Source organism: Nelumbo lutea, chromosome 2 (genome assembly GCF_056320005.1).
Source record: "Nelumbo lutea isolate HS-2025 chromosome 2, American lotus-T2T, whole genome shotgun sequence".
Taxonomy (NCBI): Eukaryota; Viridiplantae; Streptophyta; class Magnoliopsida; order Proteales; family Nelumbonaceae; genus Nelumbo; species Nelumbo lutea.
The window spans coordinates 69,841,297-69,868,475 of record NC_142685.1 but is presented as its reverse complement, the minus strand read 5'-3'; the positions used below and the strand labels follow the sequence as shown (position 1 = coordinate 69,868,475).

Sequence of the window (27,179 nt, the reverse complement as noted above, 5' to 3'; positions counted from 1 at the left end):
ATCGATACGCCTCTGCGTATCGGCAGAGGCATATCAATACTTAGAAATACAGAAATACCAAGGTTCAAAATACCAATACGCTTGATACATCGGTAGGGGTGTATCAAGCATTTTGGTACTTGTTTTTTTTACTTTTTTTATTTTTTTTTTCAAAACTGGTTCAGGGGAGCCGGTCTAGGACCCCTCCATCCCTTAAACCGGTCAGACCCCCAATACACCCACTGTAGGGGCGTATCGAAAGGGTCTTGGAACGATATGTATCGGCCGATACAAGTCGACACATAACGATACATTGAACCTTGAGATGTACATTATTTTTTAGTTTTTTCTTTTCAAATTTTGGTTTTTGGGGAGCTAAAAATGGGTTTTTTTATTAAAAAATGGTGGGGTCCCAAAACACCTATAAATACAGTTGTTTCAGGACCCAAAATATACGATACGATACACCCGATTCAGGGTTTATCGTATTGATGTTTTGAACCTTGATGGCAAGTGATCACACCTGATATTAAAGAGGGAGAATGATAGTTCAGCCCAGGGTCAGAATTTTTAAGCCCAAAGTTCAATTGGGGTGGGTGCCAGCTCGGAAATCAGAAATCTGATGCCAATTCATGGGCGGGCATTAATGTATAGAGTGAAAGCTTTTTAACATTTTAAATGTTTATAATTCTGCAGTAGAAATCAGAAATCTGCATTGGACCTGTCTGTATAAATTTAAAATAATGGACCAGTGCCCACTTTGCTTATCTTTAATATAACGTTTTACCAATTCTATGTTCTCATTACTCATTTATCTGCCCCTTATAATGAGAATGTATGCCCTGACCATGATGTTGAAACTACCATTTATTTTCTGTGGCAGATCAATGAATTTTAATTTTCTCTACTCATTATGTGTTCTTAATGCTGCTTTTGCTAAGAGTGCAAATGTAGAACCAAAGCGAATGTGCACTCGTTCCATGTTGCAGGTGTTTTATTAAAAATGAACCTTTTACAGAAAAATGGAAACAAACTTTGCACTCAATGTTGGTCAATGTAAAATAAGTTAATGCCAACCTTGAGATTCGTATTTACACCCATGACAACAATGACAAATCAAACCAACTTTGCGCCCATACTCATTGACAAAATTCACATTTATATCACTATATAGGTTAAAAAAAAAATACAAACAAATGCCGCGTTGAAAGTAATTTGTGTGTGTAAAAAGTGTACTGTGAAGTAGGGGTGTCAATTGGACTGGATTTGGTTCAATTTGATTCAGTTCAATGTGAGTTTATTATAAATGGACCAGGTCCAATCCAATCCAATGAATATTTTAGACCATTTTAGATCGGTCTAATTCATTGTCTGGATCATCTAACCTGTTTAAATTCGTTTTAATTTAGATTAGTTTCAATCCAAACCTGGTCCATTAACACCGATATTCTTATTTTATATCAATGGAGCATATATATATATGTGTGTTAAATATATATTTTAGCAATAAATAATGTATAAATATATTTTAGATATGCTATATGTATTGTTTTATATTTAATTTATATTTTTTATTTTTTATTTATAAAAATATTAAAAATTGTAATTTGAAGCCAAAAAAGAGATTTTTTGGCTCTTTGGGATGCATAGATCTTGAAAAGTTACCCACAATCAAAATAAAATCACCCCAATTAGACATTGGAGTGTGAAGTTATGGCCTTTGAAAGTTTTGCGCGCATTAAGTGTGCAACCTGCGATTTGGTCATCAGGTCGAATGGGTCAACAGTTCAATCAGCCAAGTCGAACGGTTCTTAACTAAGTCAATGGTTTTTTACTGTCTAGTAGGTCTTGACTGAACCAGACCCGAAATCCTGACCGGACGACGGTTCGAATGGTTCGATCGACCGGATCAGCGGCATATTGAAAACATTGACTTGCACATCTAGCGATTTCCCAAAGCAATTCTTGGAGAGAGAGACTATTAGCTTGTCGTCAGTTGCCAATGGCAAACATGGTTCAAAGTATCGATACGCCTCTGCGTATCGGCAGAGGCATATCAATACTTAGAAATACAGAAATACCAAGGTTCAAAATACCAATACGCTTGATACATCGGTAGGGGTGTATCAAGCATTTTGGTACTTGTTTTTTTTACTTTTTTTATTTTTTTTTTTCAAAACTGGTTCAGGGGAGCCGGTCTAGGACCCCTCCATCCCTTAAACCGGTCAGACCCCCAATACACCCACTGTAGGGGCGTATCGAAAGGGTCTTGGAACGATATGTATCGGCCGATACAAGTCGACACATAACGATACATTGAACCTTGAGATGTACATTATTTTTTAGTTTTTTCTTTTCAAATTTTGGTTTTTGGGGAGCTAAAAATGGGTTTTTTTATTAAAAAATGGTGGGGTCCCAAAACACCTATAAATACAGTTGTTTCAGGACCCAAAATATACGATACGATACACCCGATTCAGGGTTTATCGTATTGATGTTTTGAACCTTGATGGCAAGTGATCACACCTGATATTAAAGAGGGAGAATGATAGTTCAGCCCAGGGTCAGAATTTTTAAGCCCAAAGTTCAATTGGGGTGGGTGCCAGCTCGGAAATCAGAAATCTGATGCCAATTCATGGGCGGGCATTAATGTATAGAGTGAAAGCTTTTTAACATTTTAAATGTTTATAATTCTGCAGTAGAAATCAGAAATCTGCATTGGACCTGTCTGTATAAATTTAAAATAATGGACCAGTGCCCACTTTGCTTATCTTTAATATAACGTTTTACCAATTCTATGTTCTCATTACTCATTTATCTGCCCCTTATAATGAGAATGTATGCCCTGACCATGATGTTGAAACTACCATTTATTTTCTGTGGCAGATCAATGAATTTTAATTTTCTCTACTCATTATGTGTTCTTAATGCTGCTTTTGCTAAGAGTGCAAATGTAGAACCAAAGCGAATGTGCACTCGTTCCATGTTGCAGGTGTTTTATTAAAAATGAACCTTTTACAGAAAAATGGAAACAAACTTTGCACTCAATGTTGGTCAATGTAAAATAAGTTAATGCCAACCTTGAGATTCGTATTTACACCCATGACAACAATGACAAATCAAACCAACTTTGCGCCCATACTCATTGACAAAATTCACATTTATATCACTATATAGGTTAAAAAAAAAATACAAACAAATGCCGCGTTGAAAGTAATTTGTGTGTGTAAAAAGTGTACTGTGAAGTAGGGGTGTCAATTGGACTGGATTTGGTTCAATTTGATTCAGTTCAATGTGAGTTTATTATAAATGGACCAGGTCCAATCCAATCCAATGAATATTTTAGACCATTTTAGATCGGTCTAATTCATTGTCTGGATCATCTAACCTGTTTAAATTCGTTTTAATTTAGATTAGTTTCAATCCAAACCTGGTCCATTAACACCGATATTCTTATTTTATATCAATGGAGCATATATATATATGTGTGTTAAATATATATTTTAGCAATAAATAATGTATAAATATATTTTAGATATGCTATATGTATTGTTTTATATTTAATTTATATTTTTTATTTTTTATTTATAAAAATATTAAAAATTGTAATTTGAAGCCAAAAAAGAGATTTTTTGGCTCTTTGGGATGCATAGATCTTGAAAAGTTACCCACAATCAAAATAAAATCACCCCAATTAGACATTGGAGTGTGAAGTTATGGCCTTTGAAAGTTTTGCGCGCATTAAGTGTGCAACCTGCGATACTTAGAAATACAGAAATACCAAGGTTCAAAATACCAATACGCTCGATACATCGGTAGGGGTGTATCAAGCATTTTGGTACTTGTTTTTTTTACTTTTTTTATTTTTTTTTTTCAAAACTGGTTCAGGGGAGCCGGTCTAGGACCCCTCCATCCCTTAAACCGGTCAGACCCCCAATACACCCACTGTAGGGGCGTATCGAAAGGGTCTTGGAACGATATGTATCGGCCGATACAAGTCGACACATAACGATACATTGAACCTTGAGATGTACATTATTTTTTAGTTTTTTCTTTTCAAATTTTGGTTTTTGGGGAGCTAAAAATGGGTTTTTTTATTAAAAAATGGTGGGGTCCCAAAACACCTATAAATACAGTTGTTTCAGGACCCAAAATATACGATACGATACACCCGATTCAGGGTTTATCGTATTGATGTTTTGAACCTTGATGGCAAGTGATCACACCTGATATTAAAGAGGGAGAATGATAGTTCAGCCCAGGGTCAGAATTTTTAAGCCCAAAGTTCAATTGGGGTGGGTGCCAGCTCGGAAATCAGAAATCTGATGCCAATTCATGGGCGGGCATTAATGTATAGAGTGAAAGCTTTTTAACATTTTAAATGTTTATAATTCTGCAGTAGAAATCAGAAATCTGCATTGGACCTGTCTGTATAAATTTAAAATAATGGACCAGTGCCCACTTTGCTTATCTTTAATATAACGTTTTACCAATTCTATGTTCTCATTACTCATTTATCTGCCCCTTATAATGAGAATGTATGCCCTGACCATGATGTTGAAACTACCATTTATTTTCTGTGGCAGATCAATGAATTTTAATTTTCTCTACTCATTATGTGTTCTTAATGCTGCTTTTGCTAAGAGTGCAAATGTAGAACCAAAGCGAATGTGCACTCGTTCCATGTTGCAGGTGTTTTATTAAAAATGAACCTTTTACAGAAAAATGGAAACAAACTTTGCACTCAATGTTGGTCAATGTAAAATAAGTTAATGCCAACCTTGAGATTCGTATTTACACCCATGACAACAATGACAAATCAAACCAACTTTGCGCCCATACTCATTGACAAAATTCACATTTATATCACTATATAGGTTAAAAAAAAAATACAAACAAATGCCGCGTTGAAAGTAATTTGTGTGTGTAAAAAGTGTACTGTGAAGTAGGGGTGTCAATTGGACTGGATTTGGTTCAATTTGATTCAGTTCAATGTGAGTTTATTATAAATGGACCAGGTCCAATCCAATCCAATGAATATTTTAGACCATTTTAGATCGGTCTAATTCATTGTCTGGATCATCTAACCTGTTTAAATTCGTTTTAATTTAGATTAGTTTCAATCCAAACCTGGTCCATTAACACCGATATTCTTATTTTATATCAATGGAGCATATATTGGCTTAACCAACCCAATCCAATCTAAATTTATTACGGACAGACCATATCCAATCCAAACTAATAAATATTTTGGACTGGATTGGTCTAATCCAATATATCTTATTGGTCCTCCAATCTGTCCAAATTGATTTTGAACTGAATGGGGTCCAATCCAAAACCAGTCCATTGACACCTTTATTGTGAAGTCAGATGCCCTCCATTGTTTCAACAAGGAAGAAGTCTAAAAGGGACATGGGCAGATCATTTAGCAAAAGAATTGGGGGCATTTGTATCACTTTTTATTTAGCCATGGTCAACGAAATCTTTTTCAATTGAGACCTGAGGATTAGGGCATCTTAATTTTTTATACATTAAAGTTGTATTTAATGTTCATAAACAATGGAATGAAGTTTGGTGCTTTCTTTATAAATAAATATAAATTTTGGAGGCAAAATTGATATTTTATTATAAAAGGTATTTTGGTAAAACATTTATTCCATCTCTTCTATTAACAAATCCCATGTAGTTTCATAGTCAAAGGGGGTTTAAGCCAATAGGAAAATTTGATTGAATGGATGTCTCTATTTAACTGAAACCAGTAAAGGTAGAAGTGTATAATTTACCCTTTTGGCTCAGTTGGGAAGGAGTGAAATATAAATATGTAGAATGTAAAATCTTGTATTTTGTATTATTTAATATGTATTTATATTATATATTTTTGTATTTGTACTCTTTCCAAACTGAGCCCTTATAAACCTATTATGCATGAATTATATAATGAAACAAAAAAAAAACCCTAAATTAATAACAAAATGATACATTCCACCTGATATTTTTAACAATGTTAAAATCTTCATGGTCTGTGAAATGTGAATCAATAAAAAACAAATAGACGATGTGATGTTTTTAATGTGATTGGTTGAAATCTTTATTTAAGATGCAATAAATATTACTAAATGCACTATCAAAAAATTAAAAAATGGCTCACCCTTCAAACTTCCCCATTCACTCATAATGGCATAACCTAATAATTTAACCTTTCCTATTCATGAACAAAGAAAGGAAAAATCAACCCAACCTTTTGGGAAATACTATATATAAGGCTCTGTTTGGGAAAAATGCAAATATAAGATTTAAAAACACAAATATGAATTATATACATAGTTTTGCATTGAAAATATTGGTATTTGTACTCTTCCTAAACTGAGCCTATAGTTCTTGAAAATTTTTTATACAATAAGAGATTCCATTACAACATAAATGTACTGATGGGCTTGCAAATATAAATTTCATTGGAAAAGTGCAAATGCAAATGTGTTTAGTGAAAATACAAATGCTGTCATTTCATGAACCATGGATATTTGTATTTACACTCTTTCCAAAGGGAGCCTTAGGTTTAAGCCAATCTATACATTTAATATTCCTCCAAGAGTACTGCAACCCCTTATGAAATGAAAGAGAGAAGAAAGTGGAGCACACATTCTTCAACCCCTCCATACAGGCCCCACCACCACTTCTCAACAATGATCGTACCATATCTACAAATGCATCTTACACCATACATCTGGAAGATAAGGGTGGGACGATTAGAAGAGACACTGAGAAAAACTTTGGAAGCTCCGAAATGATGATCCTTTCCATTGAACCTTATGGTATTTATATACATATGGCGGTGGGGTCTCTTGCTCCCCAAGACTTTCTAAAACAAAGTTTCCTAATCCAAAAAGGAAAGAGACTTCCTATACAGATTAGAGAGTTCCTATACAGATTAGTATAGGTACAGATGACTTTCAAACCATGACTCTCGCGAGTGGGCTCTTTCTTATCTTCATCCAATAGGCACAATAAATTCCATCTAAATTTTCTAATTTTAATTTCAACTTTATGTGCCGGACCATTCATGACCTCACTGCTACAGCATAAAACAAGGTTTTAAAAACTGGACCGGACATGGAACCATTCTGGGGATTGGTTTTTGGGTTAAATGGTCCGACCATCTGATTTAAATGAATGGTCTGTTCTAACTTAAAAATAAATAAAATAAAAAAGATCAAAAACCATTGTCTGGATCAACAGGTTGACAATTCAACCGTCTAATTCAATGAATTATTAATTCAAATCAATGGTTTTTAACCAAAAAGAGATTTTAAAGTGAGACAAAACTGATTGCCTGACAGCAAATTTTGGATCAACCAATCCAATCATTTGGTTCAGTCTGATTTTCAAAACCATGGCATAAAATACGTTTGATAAACACTATTTTTCAAATCGAATTTGGAAACAATAAGGCATTGATATTCTTTGCCCAATAACCGAGTTGTCTAATTATCAAAACACCTTCAAGTGCTCGTCTTGTTGTGCTTAGAGGATTCACTAGCTAGCTCTTCTACCAACTATATATATATCACTATTCTATTGAGTTGTTCTACTAGTTCCATGTAGTGCCCAATAATGAGTTAGTTGTGCTCGTCTTGATGCATTTTCCCTATTGATGCATTCTCTCTCTAATCTGTCGGCACTTTAATTCAGTAATTAAAATAAATGATTAAAGGGTAAGTTAGTCATACCCCACCTGGGGTTTGGGTTAAATACTGCTGTGAGTTTTCCTTGTGGGTAGGGGTGTCAATGGACTGATTTTGGGTTGGATTCATTTAAACCAAAATCAATTTGGATAGATTGGACAAACCAACAAGACATATTGAATTGGAACAGTATGGACTTATATAATGGTCCAAAGTATTAATTGGATTGGATTAGACCTGGTCCATCCATAATGAGTTTATATTGGATTGCCTTTGATTGAGCCAATACCTTGTCCATTGATAGAAGATAAGAATTAATATAGGTGTCAATGGACTAGGTTTTAGTTGAAATCAATCTAAATTAAAACAAATTTAAACAGATTGATGGTCCAAACATTAAATTGGGCCGGCCAAAAATGGTCTAAAAATTCATTGGATTGAATTAGACCTGCTCCATTTGTAATGGTTCACATTGAACTGAATCAGAGTACACCAAATCCAGTCCAGTTGGCACCCTACTTGTGAGTATTTGGTAGTATGAATATTTCATAAATCAATTGATTTTGGAAGACACCACATTCATTATGTGTTCTTTTTAAGAGTGCGCATGTTTTGATATCATCTTGTAGATGGTCTTGATTCTTGACCCACAAATATATTCGTTTTTGGATATCCGTCAAGTCATAATCGAATGGATTCAGATGTGAATTAAATATGATCCATTTATCAATTGGATTGGATTCAAACATTACTTAATCCGATCTGTTAAGGTTTAATCCAATCCAATTATATGCATATGCAAAATAACATTTTTTAGTATTAAATTAGAGGGCACTCATGCGATGGATTTGTTAAATAGAATCTAGCTTGAAGGACCCTTAAGACATTTTCAATTGGACAAACTAAATTAATTCCAATCCAAATCATTACTTTTGAATAATCTTGTATTAATTTTTTAATGTTTATTAATTTTTATTATGGTTAGATAAATTGTCATTAATTTTTATTACTCTAAATTGGGTTTAGATGAATTTTATTTTTTATTATTTTTTAGATATTTTTTTTATTTTTACTAGTTATATTATTATTATTATTATTATTATTATTATTATTATTATTCATTTTCATTTATTTTAAATAGAATTAAAATATAGGTGCACCATGAAAATAAGAATTTAAAATTAAATGTCTAATTTAAAATATCTAAAGAAATATTATTCATACATACTTACTAATACTTGTTAGCTTGTTTTAATATTATTTATTAATACTTATTTTATTTTCGCTAATTTTTATACTAACTAACTTCATGCATTGGTATTATATATTATGAATTATTAATTGTTTAAAGGGTGGGCCTTTGCGCAACAGTTGGGTTGCTCCATAGCAATCTGGGTCACCAAGGTTCAAACCCTGAAAAATAACCTCGCTGGATATGAAAGGGTAAGGTTGCATACATTTGTCCCTCCCCAGACCCTGCATTGGTAGGAGCCTCGTACATTAGACTGTCCTTTTTAATTATTAATTTGTTACTACTATTATATATCTATTTTCAATTAATTTAATAAATTAACATGAGAAAATTTAAAAATGGCAATGGGGTGGACTTAGGGCAGGGAGCATACTTATACCATCCTTGTTTGTAATTTCTAAATAATTCCCCATCCTCGTCCCCAATCCTTATCAAAGAGAAAAATGAACCTCGATCCCGGATGAGGATGATTTTCCCATCAAGTGTTCAAAGTCTTTTTTTTTCTTTAATTAAAGAATTGCTTTGAGAAAAAGGATTTGTTAAGAAAATGAAAAAATCAATAATCTAAATTGATTTAGCACTTCACTATCATCATTAATTACCAAAATAACATATAAATTGAAATTTGTCCAATATATGTAGTGGCATTATTGCAATTATATAGAACTATTTTCAAAATTTATCAAATTTGTCTGAATGGGTTCCCTATCAAGCAGGGATTTCACTCCCTACTTATTCCTATATCGGTTATCCTAGTTATTCCTCATCCCCATCCTTATCCCCATCTTCAACTCAATTGGATCAACAAGGCTAATAGTTAATAGCTGTATTACATTTATTAAGTTAGTTTGATTTTGTTTGTCAATTTAATTTAACTATTAAATTAGATTAATTAATTTATCATGTTAGGTCAATTAAATTAAATTTAACAAATTATATATTTAGTTAATTGAATTATGTTAAGTAAATTAGGTCCACTTAATATAATAATTAGCTTTGGAAACACTACATTTATTAAAAAATAATTGATAGAAGCTAAAGAGGGAGGGAGAGAGGGAATGGATTGATGTGACAAGAAAGAGAGAGATATTTGTTTATACATCTATACTATTTTAAAAGGCATGAATAGCCTCTAGAATATTTCAGGAATTTTTTGAGGACAAAATTTACCCCTCTATATCTAAATTTATTGATAAGAAATGAGGGCAAATAGGATAATCAGTATTGACCATTAAATAAGTTAAAAGAGGTAATTCTAAGATAGTAAATGCATTCAATTCCCTCTCATTAAATTCAACATTTAAGGTATTAACTTGCATTCACCTTCATTAAATCATATATTTAAAATATTTTTGTTTCTTCTCATCATTAAATTCTATTAATTAAATCCATATATAATAAATCAATAATTCTAATAACATAAAAACTTATATTTCAAAATCCACCTAGAAAAAATAGTGTTTTTATCTAGGTGGTGGTAAGAAATTAAACCATTTTGGGTCAAATGAGTCAATCCATGTTGCCACATTTAAATAATAAAATTCAAAATTAAAATAGATAAAATGCAAAAAATATAAAAAAAAAATAGGAACGTTTTTAACATTGTATGTTTGACATATTAAACAATAATAAGTATGATAAATAAGAAATGTTTTTATTTATGATGAAAATGGAAAATAAAATTAAAACCAATTGGAAATAAAACTATTTTCTTATTCTTTCTCGTTAAATCTTATATCTAAGGTATATTCTTTCATTAAATCCTATATGTAAGATATATTTTTCTCATCATTAAATTCTATTAATTAAATACATAACATTAATTTCAATAGTATAAAAATAAATATTTTGAAAAGTACTTTAAAAACAAAACCATTTTCTTCCCTCCCAATGGTGGGTAAGAAATTCAACCATTTGGGGTCAAATGGGTTAATAAACAATACTGTAATTAAATAATAAAAAAGTAAAATAAATAAAATATATAATACAAAAAAAAAAGAATTGGGATATCTTTAATATTGTATATTCAATATACTAAACAACAATAAGTATGTAATGTAAGAAGTATTTTTATTAACCATGAAATGGAATGTCAAACTTAAAATCAACATAAAAATGAAACAATGTTAGTCAAATAATAAAATTTTAAAAATAGAAAATACAAAGAATCACAAAAATAAAAAAAATTGAGAAGAATTTGGACACATATCTAATGCTATATGTTTATAAAAATAAAAATATTGGGTACATCTATAATATTATAAATTCATTATATTGAACAAAAATAAGTTTTATACATAATAAATCATTTTACCAATGATGAAAATGTAATACAAAATTTAATGTCATCCTATAAATCAAAATATTTTCCTTTTTGAGTGGTGGGTTAGTGGTTTGGGTCAAACAGACTAATCAATGATATGATGGTTAAATACTAAATCATTAAAAAATAAAAAAGTATAAATAATCAAAAGAATATGTAAAAATTATATTAATTATGTCACACAAAAATTAAGTATGATAATTAAAAATGATTTATATAATGTAGATAAAATATATAATTTACAACTGATTCGAAAGCAAAGCTATTTTCTTATCTAGATGGCAGATCAATGATCCAACTTTTCAAAAGACTCATGAAGCCATAATTGAATAAAAATATTTACAGAAATATGAAACACAAAAAATGAAAAAATAAAGAATTTTGTCAAAAACATTTGAGAACATTTCTAATGTTATATATTCATCATATTAAGTAAAAATTATTTTTATTGATGACAAAAATGGAATACAAAATTTAATTATAATAATAATAATTTATTATTATAATTTAAAATTTTCACATGCAATGCATGTGCTAATTTACTACAAACATTTAAGTTTATTTTTAATCGTATTGTTACTTTTGTAATTTTTAATTTCTATCTTAACTATGATATATATAAAATTCAAATAATTAATATGAAGAAAAACTTTTCATGCACGTGCTTAATTACTAGTTTATTAAAATAATTAGTAGAAGAGAGAGATGAGAGGATGAGTTTAATGGCTTGAAAGGAGAGATGTGAAAATATAATAATAAACAAACTTAATAAAATTTTAATATAGTAAAACTAAATTTATTTACTACTGACTTTAACTAATATAAAAAATATTTTTAAAACAAATATTTGTATAAATTTGATTATTTTCTTAATTAATTTACATTATTTATAATTTTTAAGTAGAATTTAAATCGGTTGGAATTACAACTTCTATTAGTTATTACAACTAATATTAATTAGAAGATTATATAATTATTTTTAATTATAATAAATTTTATAATCAATTATTAATGTTTATTATTTATCTTATTTTATTATCTATTTTTTTTAGCATATTAGATAAGTTCCACCAATATAAGCTTGTAAAGGAGGAGGGTGTAAGGTTGGTGGCCAACACTAAAACTTTTACCAAACCTTCAAGAATATGAATCTTAATTTGTCTTTTCATACTCATACTAGGGCATTCTCTATAAACAACGTATTACTCCATAACCCAAATGTAGCGTTAAGTGGGCAAGGGCTTGCTAGGGTGGTCCTCGTAAGCAACCCATCATGGCAATGCCCAGCTGTAGTGTCAAATAGGCAAGGGTTCCCACATCATTCTAGATGAAGATGGGTAAAGAAGCTAGTCCAAAAAATATGATTTCGTTTAGTCACTTGGAATGTAGAAATATTAATAGGAAAACTATGAAATTAGTAGTTTTTATTATAAATATATTTTCAATAATTGTATAAATATATATTTGTTTTGTTATTTAAGAGAAAATTTTTAATAATTATTGGACATTAAATTACTGTTACTTAATTTTTTAAATTTAATTTATTATACGTATTGTATTTATTGTATTTTTGTTGTACTTTATTCATTGATATTTATTAGAGATTAAACTATTATTTAATATTACAATATTTATTGACTAGCTTAATATATTTTTTTAGTATTTTTTAGTATTTTTGTGATTATTGTAATTATTTTATTTTTATTAGTATTTTATTTTATTTTTATTATAAATATATTTTCCATAATTGTGTATTTTTTCTATAAATTTTTAACAATTATTGGAGATTAAACTACTTTTATTTATTAGAGATTAGAATATTAATTTAGAAGAAATTAAGAGTGTTGATCACAACCTGGTTTAATTTAGTAGTAGGTTATTTGGCCAACCAAATTGACATGGTCAGGTTGGGGAGTTGGTTACCCGAAATCTACTGACCATTAGTGAAAACCAACTAAATCAACTTGTATTGGTTTGGATTGATTGTCGAGTTGCTCAATTGTTTAAAAGATTAAATTGAAAACTTAATTTTAAATTTTAAAAATTACATTAACATTATTAAAAAATAAATTTATAATATAAAATATTTCAGACTAAGAAGTATGGGAATTTCCCCAATTTCTTGTATTAAAAAATTATATTTAATATATAAAAATATTAATATATATTTGTGATTAGGTCATTCGATTTTGGTCAATTTACAAATGGGCATAGCGAAACTGATCCAATTTCAACTGGAAATATTAGAAACTAAGCAATTTGGGTCGAGTTGATTGGGTTGGTTGGTTTCATCAGTTCCATGAACAAGTTTAATTGAAATAAATTATTGTTATTTTTGTATTGTAAAAAGTTATTAAAAGTATAATTAATAATTATTAAAAAGTTAGAAATATAAAACAATTGTATATACTAATGTGTTTTATTGTTTAGCTTTTCTTAACAAATCTCGTACATCACACAGGTACCTACTAGTAGATTTATTAAGTCAAAGTAGATTCTAGACATCTCAATGAATCGAATTCGAATATGTGTCTTACACCAGTCGGGTATCAAATCAAAACCGGATCTATCAAATTCTTATCGATCACATTTGTAAATATGAATTATATATAAGTATATATTTATAATATATTATTTATTATTTAAAATATAATATTTGATATATATTTATAATTTTTATTATATATTTTTATAATATATATTGTAAAAACTAAAAAACCAAAAAAATGGTGAACCAAACCGATGATTAACGAAATCGGTCAACCAGTTAATCGACTAGTTTCGGTTCAGTTTCGGTTACCGGTTTTCCAAAAACCAGTACTACTGGTTCGGTTAAAAAAAAATAGCCCACGGTTTGGGACCGAACCATGAGCACCCCTATAATGCTCACCACCTAATGTGTAAGCATTGTATTTGACACACAAACCGATTCCAGCCTCTTAATCAACCAAACAGCATCAATCGGAATCTGATTCCGATTCCTGTCTGAACCAAACAGGTAGGGGAATAGACCATTCCGATTCCAATTCCAAAGGATTTCCATTCCCTTTCCCATTCCGATTCCAATCACAAACCAAACAGACCCTAAGTGTTTTATCCATGCGCCACATTCAATTTTACCATTACAAAATTTTATTTATTGTTTTTTTTCAATCTATTTTCAACTTTTCCTTTCTACCCTAATCAACCTTCAGCCAGAGAAAAAAAAAAAAAAAAAGCATCCCTTCCAAATTATAAATAAGCATGTTTTTATCCATATACTACTCAAGAATGTGAAAAAAGACAAGAGCTTTTGTCAATACACCGACCACATGTTTGTGAAGGGATGAAAGCCTGATATAAATTAACTAAAGTATAAACTACAAATACCAAAGAAAAAACACAAACACCAATGGTCTGTTCAGTTTTATTTGTATTAGTAGAAATTCTAGTTCACTTTTGCTTAGGGTTTTATTTTACTTTATCTACAATGCGAAAAAGGAAAAATGGCAAAATCTAAAGCAAAAATATATAGTTGTTGTGATGGATTACCTTCTAAGGTGGTAACAACTTTGAGATCTCGTTGACTTGCCCCATCTTCGTGTTAGATAAGATTCTTTATTCTGTCACAGTTTTTTTTTTTTCTTTTGACTTTCTTCTTATATTTCTCTATCCGTTAGACTCATTTTATTTTTGTCAACGTTTTAAAAAACGACCTGGAATGGTTTCGGGTCGACAGTTCAACCGTCCGGTTAGAATGAACAGTTCATTTTGATAAAAAAAAATTAAAAATAAAAGGTTAAAAACTGTTGAACAGATCAAATGGATTGATGATTTAATTACTCGAGTCAATGGGTCATTGATCAATTCAATGGTTTTTAACCAGGGACCAGATTTTAAGTAAAATGAAATCGGTTGTCTAGATAATTTTTAGGCCAATTGGTCCAACCGTCTGAATTAACGACGATTCAAACGATTCAAAAACTATAATTGGAGTGCTTCTTTATCCTAGGTTTTTCTTTATGGCAAAAAAAAGTAAAATTTAGTAATGTGGTGTGTTTAAATCTAGTGGGCCCCACTTTAGTGTGGTTGGAGGCACATGTTTTGAACCACACCACACTCTATCAGGTGTTATATAAATATAAATATATATATATATATTTGAAGGCAAAACTCATGTTTCATGGTTAAAGGGAGTTTTGGTAAAATGTCTATTTCCATCTCTATTCCTTCTTTCTCATAAACAAACATCCCGTAATTTTGTGTTCAAAAAAGTTATCGAGTTGTTAGGTAAACTCGAGGAGTCACCGAAACCCTAAGAAAGGTACAAGTAATTTAGCCAAGAAGGAAAAGTCAGATAGGACGGAATCCAAGGTTTTTGTTGTACCCATAAACATCACATGGGACGGCAACAGCCTGAGAGCCCAATTGGGAACATCTTTGCTTTCAAGACTTCCCTCACCGAAAATATCAACTATTTTAAAAAACGATTTGGAAATGAATCGTTTTGGTCACTGGTTTTTGAATTGATGATTCGAACGAATAATCTATTTTAACAAATAAATTAAAAACAAAAAACAGTTAAAACTCATTGAATAGGTTGACAGGTTGATGGTTCAACTGCCCGAATCAATGAATTATTAACTTTTTCAATGATTTTTTTATCAAAAACCGAATTTTGGATAAAACGAAACTAATTGTTCCCAAGCCGAATGATCCGACCATCCGGATCAACGACAATTCAAAAACGTTGTGTAAAAGCATTAGCTAGCCTGAGTCCATTACATTAATTTGCTAGAAACAAGATGTTCAATATGGGTTACCATACCAAATCCGAAATAAATATAGTTTGCACATCTGGACTCCATTAGCTATGTTTTGCTTGGAAGCAAAAATACAGAAAAAGCAAAGACAAGAAATCTAAGAGGACCTTCAGTATATTCAGTAGCAAGACCTCTTCATAAGTTTGCACTTGGATTAATTTAATTTAGGGTTGTGAATGAATTGGATTTAACCTGATTAATTCAAATTGGAGCCTGTTTTGCCTAAAAGTTAGATTTTTGGATATATGTTTAATTACTCCTGATTTTTTTTAAGGTATGAGATGTAATGTTTGTTAAGATGAATGGAATCAACCTTAAGGCTTTCATAAAATAAATAAATATGTGATACATTTATTGATTGAACTAAATTTTGATAGTGTGATCCCAATTTGATTAAAGAGATATTGTTTCACTGTTTTAGATTTTTAATTTAAAGTTATTTGGGATTTAGATAAACTTTTTTTTTTTTTGGCTAGAGAGAGTAAACCTATTTTTGCTTATTTATAATATATTTAGTTTTGTTGATTTCTTTTACTATGTCATGGATTTAGTAAGTTTTGAATCAAATCGGATTTAAATGGGATATCATGATATATAAATGAATAAAAAAAATTATATCTTACATATCTATGTGGATTAAATTCAGATATATTATCGGATCATTTTGGAATATTTTACCCATCAGTCCACACTAACACCAACTGCATTAGATCAAATACTAGCTACAGGTTTAGTGAGGTCAGGTGGGTGGTGAGTTGTGACCATCCATTGTAACCCACCACATATCGGAATCCTTCACCAACTACTTTGCCCCTTTTTGTCTTCTGAGCATATCAAATAAAATCTTAAAAATGTACCCATATAAGATATAATGGGCATAGACCTGGAGAGAGAGAGACAGAGAGTTAAGAGGGCTGATTATATTTGGGATTTGACATGTATTCTAATAATTTGTTTCATAAAGCCTATATCAGTGTTTTCAAATTTATCATTGACCCGGCTGGTTGGACCAGTGATTTTGTCAGAATTCCGGTTTGAATCAACCTCTAGCCTACTAAGTTATAAAAACCCATTGATTCGGCTAATGACCTGTTAACCTGGAGAACTGACTTGTTGACCTTTCTGACCTGTTCAGCCGATTGTCGGATTTTTTTATATGGGGTTGATTCATTGACCCAAATGATTGAACCACTAATCATTGACCTGGACGAAAAATGGTTCAACCAATATTTTAAAACACAGGTTGATATGGTTCTGATGTCAATGGGTTGGGTTAAGTGGTAAACCTGGCTTGAGTTTTAATTCTTTAACCCGAATCAGGTTGGGTTTGACTGATCCACCAGCCGGGTCAGAATAATCCTACAGATATTGTTGCAATTTCTATGACTTCTAATTTCATAGCCATAAACAAAATTCTAACTTAAACTAATGACTTTAAAATAAGATTTTCCATTAAATATTAAATATTCTAAAATATCAGAATTCTACCTTCTGATTGGTTTGGATTTAGTTCTAAATCCACAGTAAAGGGTTCAAAGTAAGATTCCACCGACACAAAGTGATCATTTGGTGGCCCCTAGCTTCTAAGATGGTTCCAAAATTTTATAAATATATATATATATATATATATATATAGTCCAACAAACAGCCACATACTAAAATAGTTGACATTTGCCACGTTTAGAATAGGCCAAGCTTTATTAATAAAATAATAGGTGAAATGAAAGCAATGTAGGTTCTATTTAGATATAAAATTGATTTCCTGAAAACCCTTTTTTAATTTTATAATATTTCATTTCATGTAAAATGATTGTATTCTGAAAACTAAGTCCTACTTGTAGGAAAATGACTTTATTCCTTTTGATTCTTCAGAAGTCATTTTTCAAACATAGATTGGTTCTCTCTCTCCATTCATATTCTGTAGCATTTGTGTATATTTCAACTGCAAGGCACTAGGAGTATTAGAAATGTGAGGTGTTTTGTATTGAAATATCATTTTTCATGGAAATGAGTAGTTTTCCTGTATTTTGCAAGCAAGGGAACGCAATTGTGACTGAATTGTCAAACCCTAAAGCCCTAAAAGTTAAAACCCTAAAAATCCTAATGAATAATTAGTGGTTAGTGATATTATGTCGATTGACTAAATAGGGTATAATTTAAATGAAAAAACAACAATTATTGTTCTTTTATTTTTGTTAATTACTACACGAACCAATTTTCTTTTCCTTCTCTAACCAAGTTTTGATATAAAACCTAATTTTTCATAAGAATTTTTTTTAGCCCTAAATATTATCTGAGTGGAGGGTGGTGACCATGAAATTTTATTAAAACTCCAGACAAAACCTTGGAAGAGGGGATATAGAAACCTTATCCCTCTAAATATAAGAATTGACTTTTTCAATATTTTTATAAAAATAAAAATATGAAAATATTTCACTGTACCATAGTAGGACCTTTATCTACAATATTCTGAAGAAAAGAGTAGGTGGGTTTCATTTATGAATCACAACTCTCTCTCTCTCTCTCCAGTGGAGCCTCACAGAAAAGGCAAACCCTCGACGTTGAAAACTCTGTTTGGGCCAAGAGAGAGACCCACACTATATAATTGGCTTGAGTAAAATAAAACAATTTAAATTAAAATTCTCTCATAAATCATAATATCCCTCTTAATCCAATAATATATCTTTGATTTTCTCTTACCAAGTATACCTTAAAATCTCACATCCATCATACTTTTGAATGTACCACATGTGTTAATAGCATCTCCATTCACATGCTTCATTATCTATGAAACATGATGGTAGGATCTACCAATTAAAAAAAAAAAACTACAGTAATAGACTAATGGCCATAATTTTTCTTTAATAAAAGTTAATAGAACAAAAATATTAATATAACAAAAATTTGAACAAAATTATCAAACATTTTTTATCCAATCTAAATTACTTATAAGCCATTTAGTTTGAATAAATAAATTCTATATTATAAAAAAAAATATTCTCTAGTATTTGTTTTTGGTAAATTAACATCATCATCTAACACCATATATCTCATGCATGACAAGTTCCACTTTTATGGTGGATCCAATTTCATAGTGAGGTGTGTGGTGTCAGGTCAAGTTGGTAGGGTGTTGGAACGTGTTTTGTTGGTAAGAGATTGCAACTCGTTCTAGTCTCCTTCAACTCATTTGACTCTACTCTGGCAACCCCTCCCCCACTTTTGCTAGTATTAATTTTTCATCCTCTCTAATATAAGACATTTCTCACTATTTGAATTGGGATACATTGAAAAGTACAATAATACATACAAATATTAAGTAAAAGAGATTATTTATAGAATAAAATTTCAAAAAATTATATTAAATAGAATATACATATGATGAACAATATATATATAAATTAACTATAAAAAATAAATTATACCAAAAAATGAATAAACAAATTATAAATAAATTCAATTATGTGTGTGTGAATAAACTAGAAAATGAGATAAATTAAGTAAATGAATTACTTCATTTTCATGAAGATGGTTATAACCATAAAACAAAATAAAAAAAAAGAAAATTTCAAAAAGCGTATATACTATTAATATTTAATCATTTATAATATGTAAGTAAATATAAAAGTTTGCAATGAAATGAATAAATCATATCCTTAAATGCATAAGAATTACAAATATTTATCTTGTATATAGATTATTAAATTAGATGACAAAGGTTATAAAAAGAAACAAAACAATTTTATTAACATATTATAATGAATATATTTACTCGAATGCACACGTGCACACACATACACTATGTTGTATTTATATGCACAAAAATTATAAAATTATACTTACACTTTGAGGCTTATGCCTTTAACCATCTCAAAACTTATGCCCCACCTTCATGACACCCAACTGCCTTGCCTTTGCCTTTAGCCTTTTAAAACCTTGATATGAACTAAAATGCCGGATGAACTAACATATCATATGGAGAGAGTAGAGAGCCTGCCAACAGTGCATTCCTTCAATTGTGGACAACTAGAGTTTTTTCCTTGCTGTCTCCCTTGATGTGCACAAAGGCAGCCCATTTGGAAAGCGGATTTAATGCTTGTTCCATACCGTAGACACAAAAAGTGTGATGTATTCCAGGATAATGGGCCCAACCAGGGTGTGTCTCAAAAACCATGGCCCTAAAACTCACCACACCCTTGGTAGTGCAGTAGGGATGGCAATTTTTCCCATCTGCAATGTGGATCTGACTGCCCCGATCCAATGGGGTTGGGGATGGGGATTGTTTTGGTGGGGCGAGGATGGGGAATAATAGGAATCCCCGATGAAGGTCGGGATTGGGATGGGGATTGAGGCTTTTGCCTCGCCTTGACCTTGATTAAATGTCATTTATATTATATATACTATTATTTATAATTTAAACATATTCAAAACATTATTTATAATTTAAATTTTTTATTTTTTTTAAATAAATTTATTTTAAAAAAATATTGTTATTTAAAAACATTTTCAGGGATTTGAATCCCAACGGAAAACCCATCGCCATCGAGGATCGGAGATGGAGGATAAATTTTATCCCCAACAAGAATTGGAGACAAAGATGAGGTTAATTTCATAATCAAGTCGGAAACGAGGAATATAACGCCTGCCCCATTGCCATTCGTAATGGTACTCACTTGCAACGTGATGTAATCAATCACAAGTGAATGCGTACATCATGGGGCCAGATAAACAGTGGCATGTTCACTTGTGACCGGTTATTAAGTCCATGATACATAGTGCTGTGAGTAGTACATCCGGTCTCTCTTGTAAGATGTGGTGTTTAAAAAACATGATCTTCTGTAACTTATGTACACAATCTATGTGCATCAAACCACATAAAATCAAACATCAAATGATTATTTTTCCTTGTGAGTTTGAGCCCAGTGCCCACTTTGATGAAATTGTTATGTAGACATGTAGACATGCTATTCTACCTGTATGTATATATGGCAGGGCAGCTCAGTGCATGAGGCTCCCGCCAATAAAGGATTTAGAAGGAATGCATGTATGGTTTTAAAACCGCATTCGACGGGAAAAATTGGATGATTGGTTTCGTTTTCCCAAAAATTGATTTTTTTTCAAAAATTATTGATTTTGGTAAGTAAATCACTGATTCGGGCGATTAATCATTTAAACCATTCAACAATTTTAACCGTTTTTATTTTTTTTTATTTTTTATTAGAACGAATCAACCGTTCGATTCAAATGGTCAGACTGTTGGATCTGATTCGATCTCCAGATTGATTTTAAAAACCATGGATACATGTATATAGGGCCTTACCTTGTAGAAATTCGCCATGTATATGTGATTGAAATAATGTATAAAATCAATTCCAAAGTTGATTCTGGCCATGGTAGTTTCAGGGTCTACCAATAAAACTTATTCTTTAAAAAAAGTAATAATACGTTGCCTTTCAAAGCTTTGATCTTGACAATCTCATAAATATTCCATATTTTAAATGTAATATAATCATTCAATCTCAACGAAAATCAACCTAAATAACACCTAGGGTGTCCAGGGGTGGTCGAGAATGGCGGTAATTCATAAAAATGAATTTCTTCATCTCTGTATTGCCACGTGGATGATAACGTGGCAAACACATAACTTTTGGTGTCTATGTGAGCTGCCATGTAGGAAAGTAGTGGATCGTCTAGCTTCCGCAGTTTCATTATTGCTACACGGCCTTCTAGAATTTCCAGCTCCATCCTAGCGCTTCGGAATGAGAAAGAGAGGGGAAGCCAAGCAAACTTGGACAAGGCGAGAAGCCACCGACACACGATACAACCTCGCACTCACCACTCAGAGATTCGGACTTCCGACCTCTTAACCCTAGGTTAACAGCCCACCCACCTCGGGTTAACTTGACGGAGACTAACGATCTCCCGGCAGGAGAGCTGTCTCCGTCATCCTAGCCGTTTCTTTCTCTCTCTCTCTCTCTCCCTTTTTGTAGAAAAACAGGCTTTTTGTGGCTTACGTCAGACAATGACAGCTCAGCTTTCTTCCTTCCTCTCAGTTAATTACAAGCGACGCGAACAGGTGGTCCCCACTTTTCCCCAGCGGCCCCGAGCCGTTCTCTCGCTGAAACGCCACAACTGAAATGACAAAATTAACCTCCCGTCGTCGAGACTGCTTCCGCATCCTCGGGAGGGTAGATAACGTCATTTTGAGTCAAAAACTCAGAGCTACAATACAAGCCTACAACAGCGCAGCTTGATCGCGCGAACCGTGACTCGTGAGACTCCTTGTGGCCCCAGCTCCAGACTGTCGAAAGGGCACCTGGCTACCTCTCTACTCCGAGGCTATTGAAGCGTTGCGTCTTGCGATTGCCACGTGTCCGTCTTGGATCTCACCGGAACTAACGGGCCTTTACCAACCCCAGTTAATAACCCCACTTTGAAATCCGAAGCATTAAAGAAAAGCACTAGAAAACGAAAACCAGAGTAGCCAAGCAAAGAGGAAAGGAGAAGAAAAAAGCAGGCTTTGGTTTGGAGAAGCAAAGGTCTGATTTTTTCTGTGAATTTCTCCACTTCTGCCACTGGTTTCTCTCTTCAATCGCCATGGATTCTCAGATCTATGGCGTCTCCAAGCTCTTCTACGGACTTCTCCTCTTCTCCATTGCTGGAGCCTCTGCTGCATTGCCGGAAAACCCCAGTCTAAAGCCGTCGTCCCCGTCGAATTCTGGTCAAATCAACTCGAACTCTGTCCTCGTGGCTCTCCTTGACTCACATTACACGGAACTCGCCGAGCTCGTGGAGAAAGCTCTCCTCTTGCAAACCCTAGAGGATGCGGTTGGCAAGCACAATATCACCATTTTTGCACCGAGGAATGAAGCTCTGGAGCGTGAGCTTGACCCTGAGTTCAAGCGATTCCTCCTGGAGCCTGGTAACCTGAAATCTCTTCAGACCCTTTTGCTGTTCCACATCATACCGAAACGAATCGGATCGGAGAAATGGCCTAAATTATCTGCCGAGTCTGTTCATCACCAGACGCTTTCCAATCATCATCTCCATTTGACTTGCAAGGATTCCGACAAGAAAATTGTTGATCTCGCAACCGTCATCCACCCCGACGCCGTGGTCCGCCCCGACGGTGTGATCCACGGGATTGAAAGGCTGTTGGTTCCACGATCCGTGCAGGAAGACTTCAACCGTCGCCGGAGCCTTCGCTCCATCTCGGCCGTGTTACCTGAGGGAGCACCAGAGGTCGATCCTAGGACCCACCGGTTGAAGAAACCGGCGCCGCCTTCCCCCGCCGGTTCGCCCCCCGCGCTCCCGATCTACGACGCGTTGGCTCCAGGTCCATCTATTGCACCAGCCCCTGCTCCAGGGCCGGGAGGACCACACCATTGGTTCGACGGTGAGAGCCAAGTTAAGGACTTCATCCAGACTCTCCTGCTTTACGGTGGATACAACGAAATGGCCGATATTTTGGTGAACCTCACCTCGTTAGCGACCGAGATGGGGAGACTGGTGTCGGAGGGATACGTATTGACCGTTCTTGCCCCGAACGACGAGGCCATGGCGAAGCTGACGACGGACCAGCTGAGCGAACCGGGTGCGCCGGAGCAGATCATGTACTACCACCTCATCCCGGAGTACCAGACGGAGGAGAGCATGTACAATGCGGTGAAAAGATTCGGGAAGGTCCGATACGACACGCTACGGCTGCCGCACAAGGTGGTGGCGCAAGAAGCTGATGGGACTGTGAAATTCGGGCATGGGGAGGGGTCGGCCTACCTGTTCGACCCTGATATCTATACAGACGGCCGGATTTCAGTGCAGGGCATCGACGGGGTGCTTTTCCCGCTGGAAGAGAAGCCCAAACCCGAAACTACATCAACGAAGACGACGAAAATAACGAAGCCCACTAAGACTGTCACCACGTTAAGGAGAGGTCTGTGCTTTCGCCCTTCTCTTTTTTTCATTCTTACTTATCTTTCCTGTTCTTCTGTGCACCTGCAATAGTTAGGAATATTGGCCGAACCCAAAATGTGTGATAGAATTCCGAGTCCGGTGGAATGTGTCAGATTCCGGTTGCCATGCCGGAGTTGGGGGAGTGTCGGTGTGTCGGATTATGCCTCATGTGGTGAGATTATCTTTCAGGTTGAATAATTATTATTCATGTTAGCCCGTGATAAGATTCGACGCTGGGGATTTCAGGAACGAATAGAATTTAGACTTTTTTTTTCGAGCTCGCTTTTTTAGTTGGTCAAGTTGTCATCTCATTAGCTTACAGTTTGATATTAGCAGAGTAATCCCTCAAATCCCCTGTTTGGATAAGTGAGAGGGAATCGAAGACGAAATCCCCCTAATTGAAGAGAATTGTCCATTTTCACCACTACCCATAATCGAAACACAGCCTGCAGAGATCACAGGTTTGGTGGTAATAGTTTTGGGGTATCTTGGGGAGGAAGAAATTTGTAATTTCTAGGGTGTCAGCTTATTAGGTAGTAATATCGGTGAGATTGGAGGGATAGAATGGGAAATGAACATGGAAAGAGGAAGGAGGGAAAGAGACACACAAAATCCAGCTGTGGGATGCTAACAAAGAAATGGTGAAGTGATTTTATTCTGGAATTCTTGACTGAACTGCCCCATCTTCATGACATCAAACACCAAACAGGCTGTCGTTTACTCGTATCCTGGTTTTGCTTATTTATTTCTCTTGATTTGTTTTTTTTTGCTTTCTGAATTCTTTTTTAATCCTGAACAAATGGGTTAATTAGATTAAGCTTTAAAAATGGAGATTGATTTCTTTGAACAACCAGACCTGATTAGTGTATGAGAAGAATGGATACTAAGGTTTACTGTTGTTTGTGAATGAACAAAATTGCAGGGAAGTTGATGGAAGTAACGTGTAGGATGTTACGGGTCTTTGGACAGGATTCTCGGTTTACTTCTTGCCAATGAAGTCCCCCTCCTATACAAAATCATATTGCAGAAACAAAAAACACAAAAAAGGTACAATTTCTACCCTCGTCTCATTAGTTTCTTCTGTTAATTGTGATTGATTGAGCAAGAATCCAAGAGAATTTTTAACCCTCAGACAGAAAATTCTGGGTTGCAAACACCCATAATGATTAAGCATTGAATATAGGAGTAGGTAGGCTGGGTGGATGTTTGGTCAATGCATGGACAGACCCGCCCGGCTCTAGTGATTTAAGCCTGGCTGTAGCTCTGAGAGAAGTCAGCTTTGATTTGGTTGAACAATCAAGTTACTAATCTTTATTGTTTGTTTATTTTCATTCAATTATTTGGTTCTAGTTGCTGCTTGGCTGGTTGGTGACTTGGTGTAATTGGATTGATCTGGTATGACCCACACTGGTATGACCCAGATCAGAAATCTCACTGGGTCAGTAGTTTAACCAGTGATTTTTCCTTGAGACCACCAAAATCATCGGAAACCAGACCAGAAAGCTGACTTGGTCACAGGTTCGATCGTCTGATCAAAAGAAATTTTCATGGAGTACTTTCTGACTATTTACTGAGGTGTGAAGTTAACTTGGTTAGATCACCTAGTTGACCCCCAAGATCAGGCCACCAGCCCCCAATGACCTAGTCAAGCTCTGGTTCGAATTAACAAATCTTGTTCCATTAAATTATTTGGGCCACCGACAGTCTGGGTCTGGTGGGATGGGATCCAGACTGTTATGTTTTGGGTGTTGTCTGGACTCCGGACACTTAGTAATTTGCTTCTATTTTAATAAGTTTTAGTTTATTATAAAACTATTGTTCTGATGCTAATAAATGTATTATTTTTTCTGTAATGCAGATGCTTCGTGATTCATGAAAAGTAGGAGGATGTATAAAGTCCTGGAAATGGAAGATGTGTAGAAGAACTGTTGATTTCTTCTGCTTTTTTTTTGGGTTTTTTTTTTTTTTTCCTGATATTGTTTTATTTTCTCCTCCTTTTTCTTCCCCTGGTTGAAGTTGGAGTGGTGAAGAAGGGAAATCAGGAAAGAGTGAGATTCTTTTGGAATCTCAGAATTTCCAGCCATGGAGGAGGGGGGGAAGGGGTGGGGGAATAAAGGAAGGTTCCACTGTTATTACTATTAGCTATAAACACTATCTGAGTACATAAGAAATATATTTTTTGGTTCTTGTTGTTGGTGTAATGGGGCTGTAGTGAATCTCTTTCCTCTCTGGTGTCGGTCCTGTAACTGTGCCTTGAGAGGAGGGGAGAAGACATGGATGGTCATGGTGGTTTCTGGGGACAAAGAAGCAGTATTTCAGTGATGAAATAAAACAAGAAAGAAAAGGACTGGTATTTGTGGAGAAATGTTGATAAAAACAATGATGAAATAAAAAAAGAAGGAAATTCTTTTCTTGTTCATAGACAGCGAAATTTTGTAATTGTTCTGTTTAGTGGAATTGGAATTTTCAACCCTCTCTCTCTCTCTCTTTCTCTCTCTCTGGGAGGCCCAATCTCACTCGCATTATTTGGTTTATTGATCTGAAGTTGGCGCTTCTCTGGCATTTGGTATTTACTTGTGGGAATAGGGATTAGGCGATTGACCGACCGTGTCGGTTGGGTCTGGGGGCTTAGAATCTCATTTGTTGCCATGAGGGCCCTCTCCCCTTCTTTGACAAAACCCAGCGACTTAAAGGAAAAAGAATACATTAAAATAATTACAAGTGAAGCAACGCCAGGTGTTTGATGTGAGCGTGAGAGAGGGAGAGAGAGAGATGAAATACTGAAATAGTGATTAAGAAGCTTTACTTAACTTGGAGTTGGAGGATTGCTGGTAAAGCGCGTGGAAAGAAAACGAATAGCAACGCCAGCTTGTTCTTTTCTGGACCTGTCTTTACAGAAATGATCCTACCTCACAACTTGCACCGATAGTGACTTGTACCATGGAGTCTCCCACACCATACAAAATAACATTACTCCTCTTTCTCTCTCTCTCTCTGTGAAAGCTAGGGCAGTTGAGAGGGATCACGAGAGTAGACTATTTTCCGGAGAAGCATCAGCCAATGGGATTGTCCCTGTGAGTCTCACATTGGCCCATCAATTCATGCACCCATTAGGATTTGGGCATGTAATTACTAAAGATTAAGGTTCAAAATATCTATACAACACATATTTACTTTTGCTTTATATTTGA

At 33.7% G+C, this 27,179-nt stretch overlaps 1 protein-coding gene across 1 annotated transcript; it reads left to right on the top strand.

Moving 5' to 3' along the window:
- Positions 1–21,491: 21,491 nt before the first annotated feature.
- On the top strand, positions 21,492–26,458 carry LOC148871419 (fasciclin-like arabinogalactan protein 16). Its single transcript, XM_088972302.1, has 3 exons — positions 21,492–23,968; positions 24,911–25,035; positions 25,847–26,458. The coding sequence occupies exons 1-2, from the start codon at positions 22,633–22,635 to the stop codon at positions 24,982–24,984; spliced, it is 1,410 nt and encodes a 469-aa protein (XP_088828428.1). The 5' UTR covers positions 21,492–22,632; the 3' UTR covers positions 24,985–25,035; positions 25,847–26,458.
- Positions 26,459–27,179: the final 721 nt, after the last annotated feature.

What these genes read in the sequence shown, in the direction of transcription:
- LOC148871419 (XM_088972302.1), top strand. Translation starts at nt 22,633, where the DNA reads ATGGATTCTCAGATCTATGGCGTCTCCAAGCTCTTCTACGGACTTCTC. An exon ending in TGTCACCACGTTAAGGAGAG is followed by an intron (nt 23,969 to 24,910) that starts GTCTGTGCTTTC and finishes ACAAAATTGCAG; the next exon opens with GGAAGTTGATGGAAGTAACG.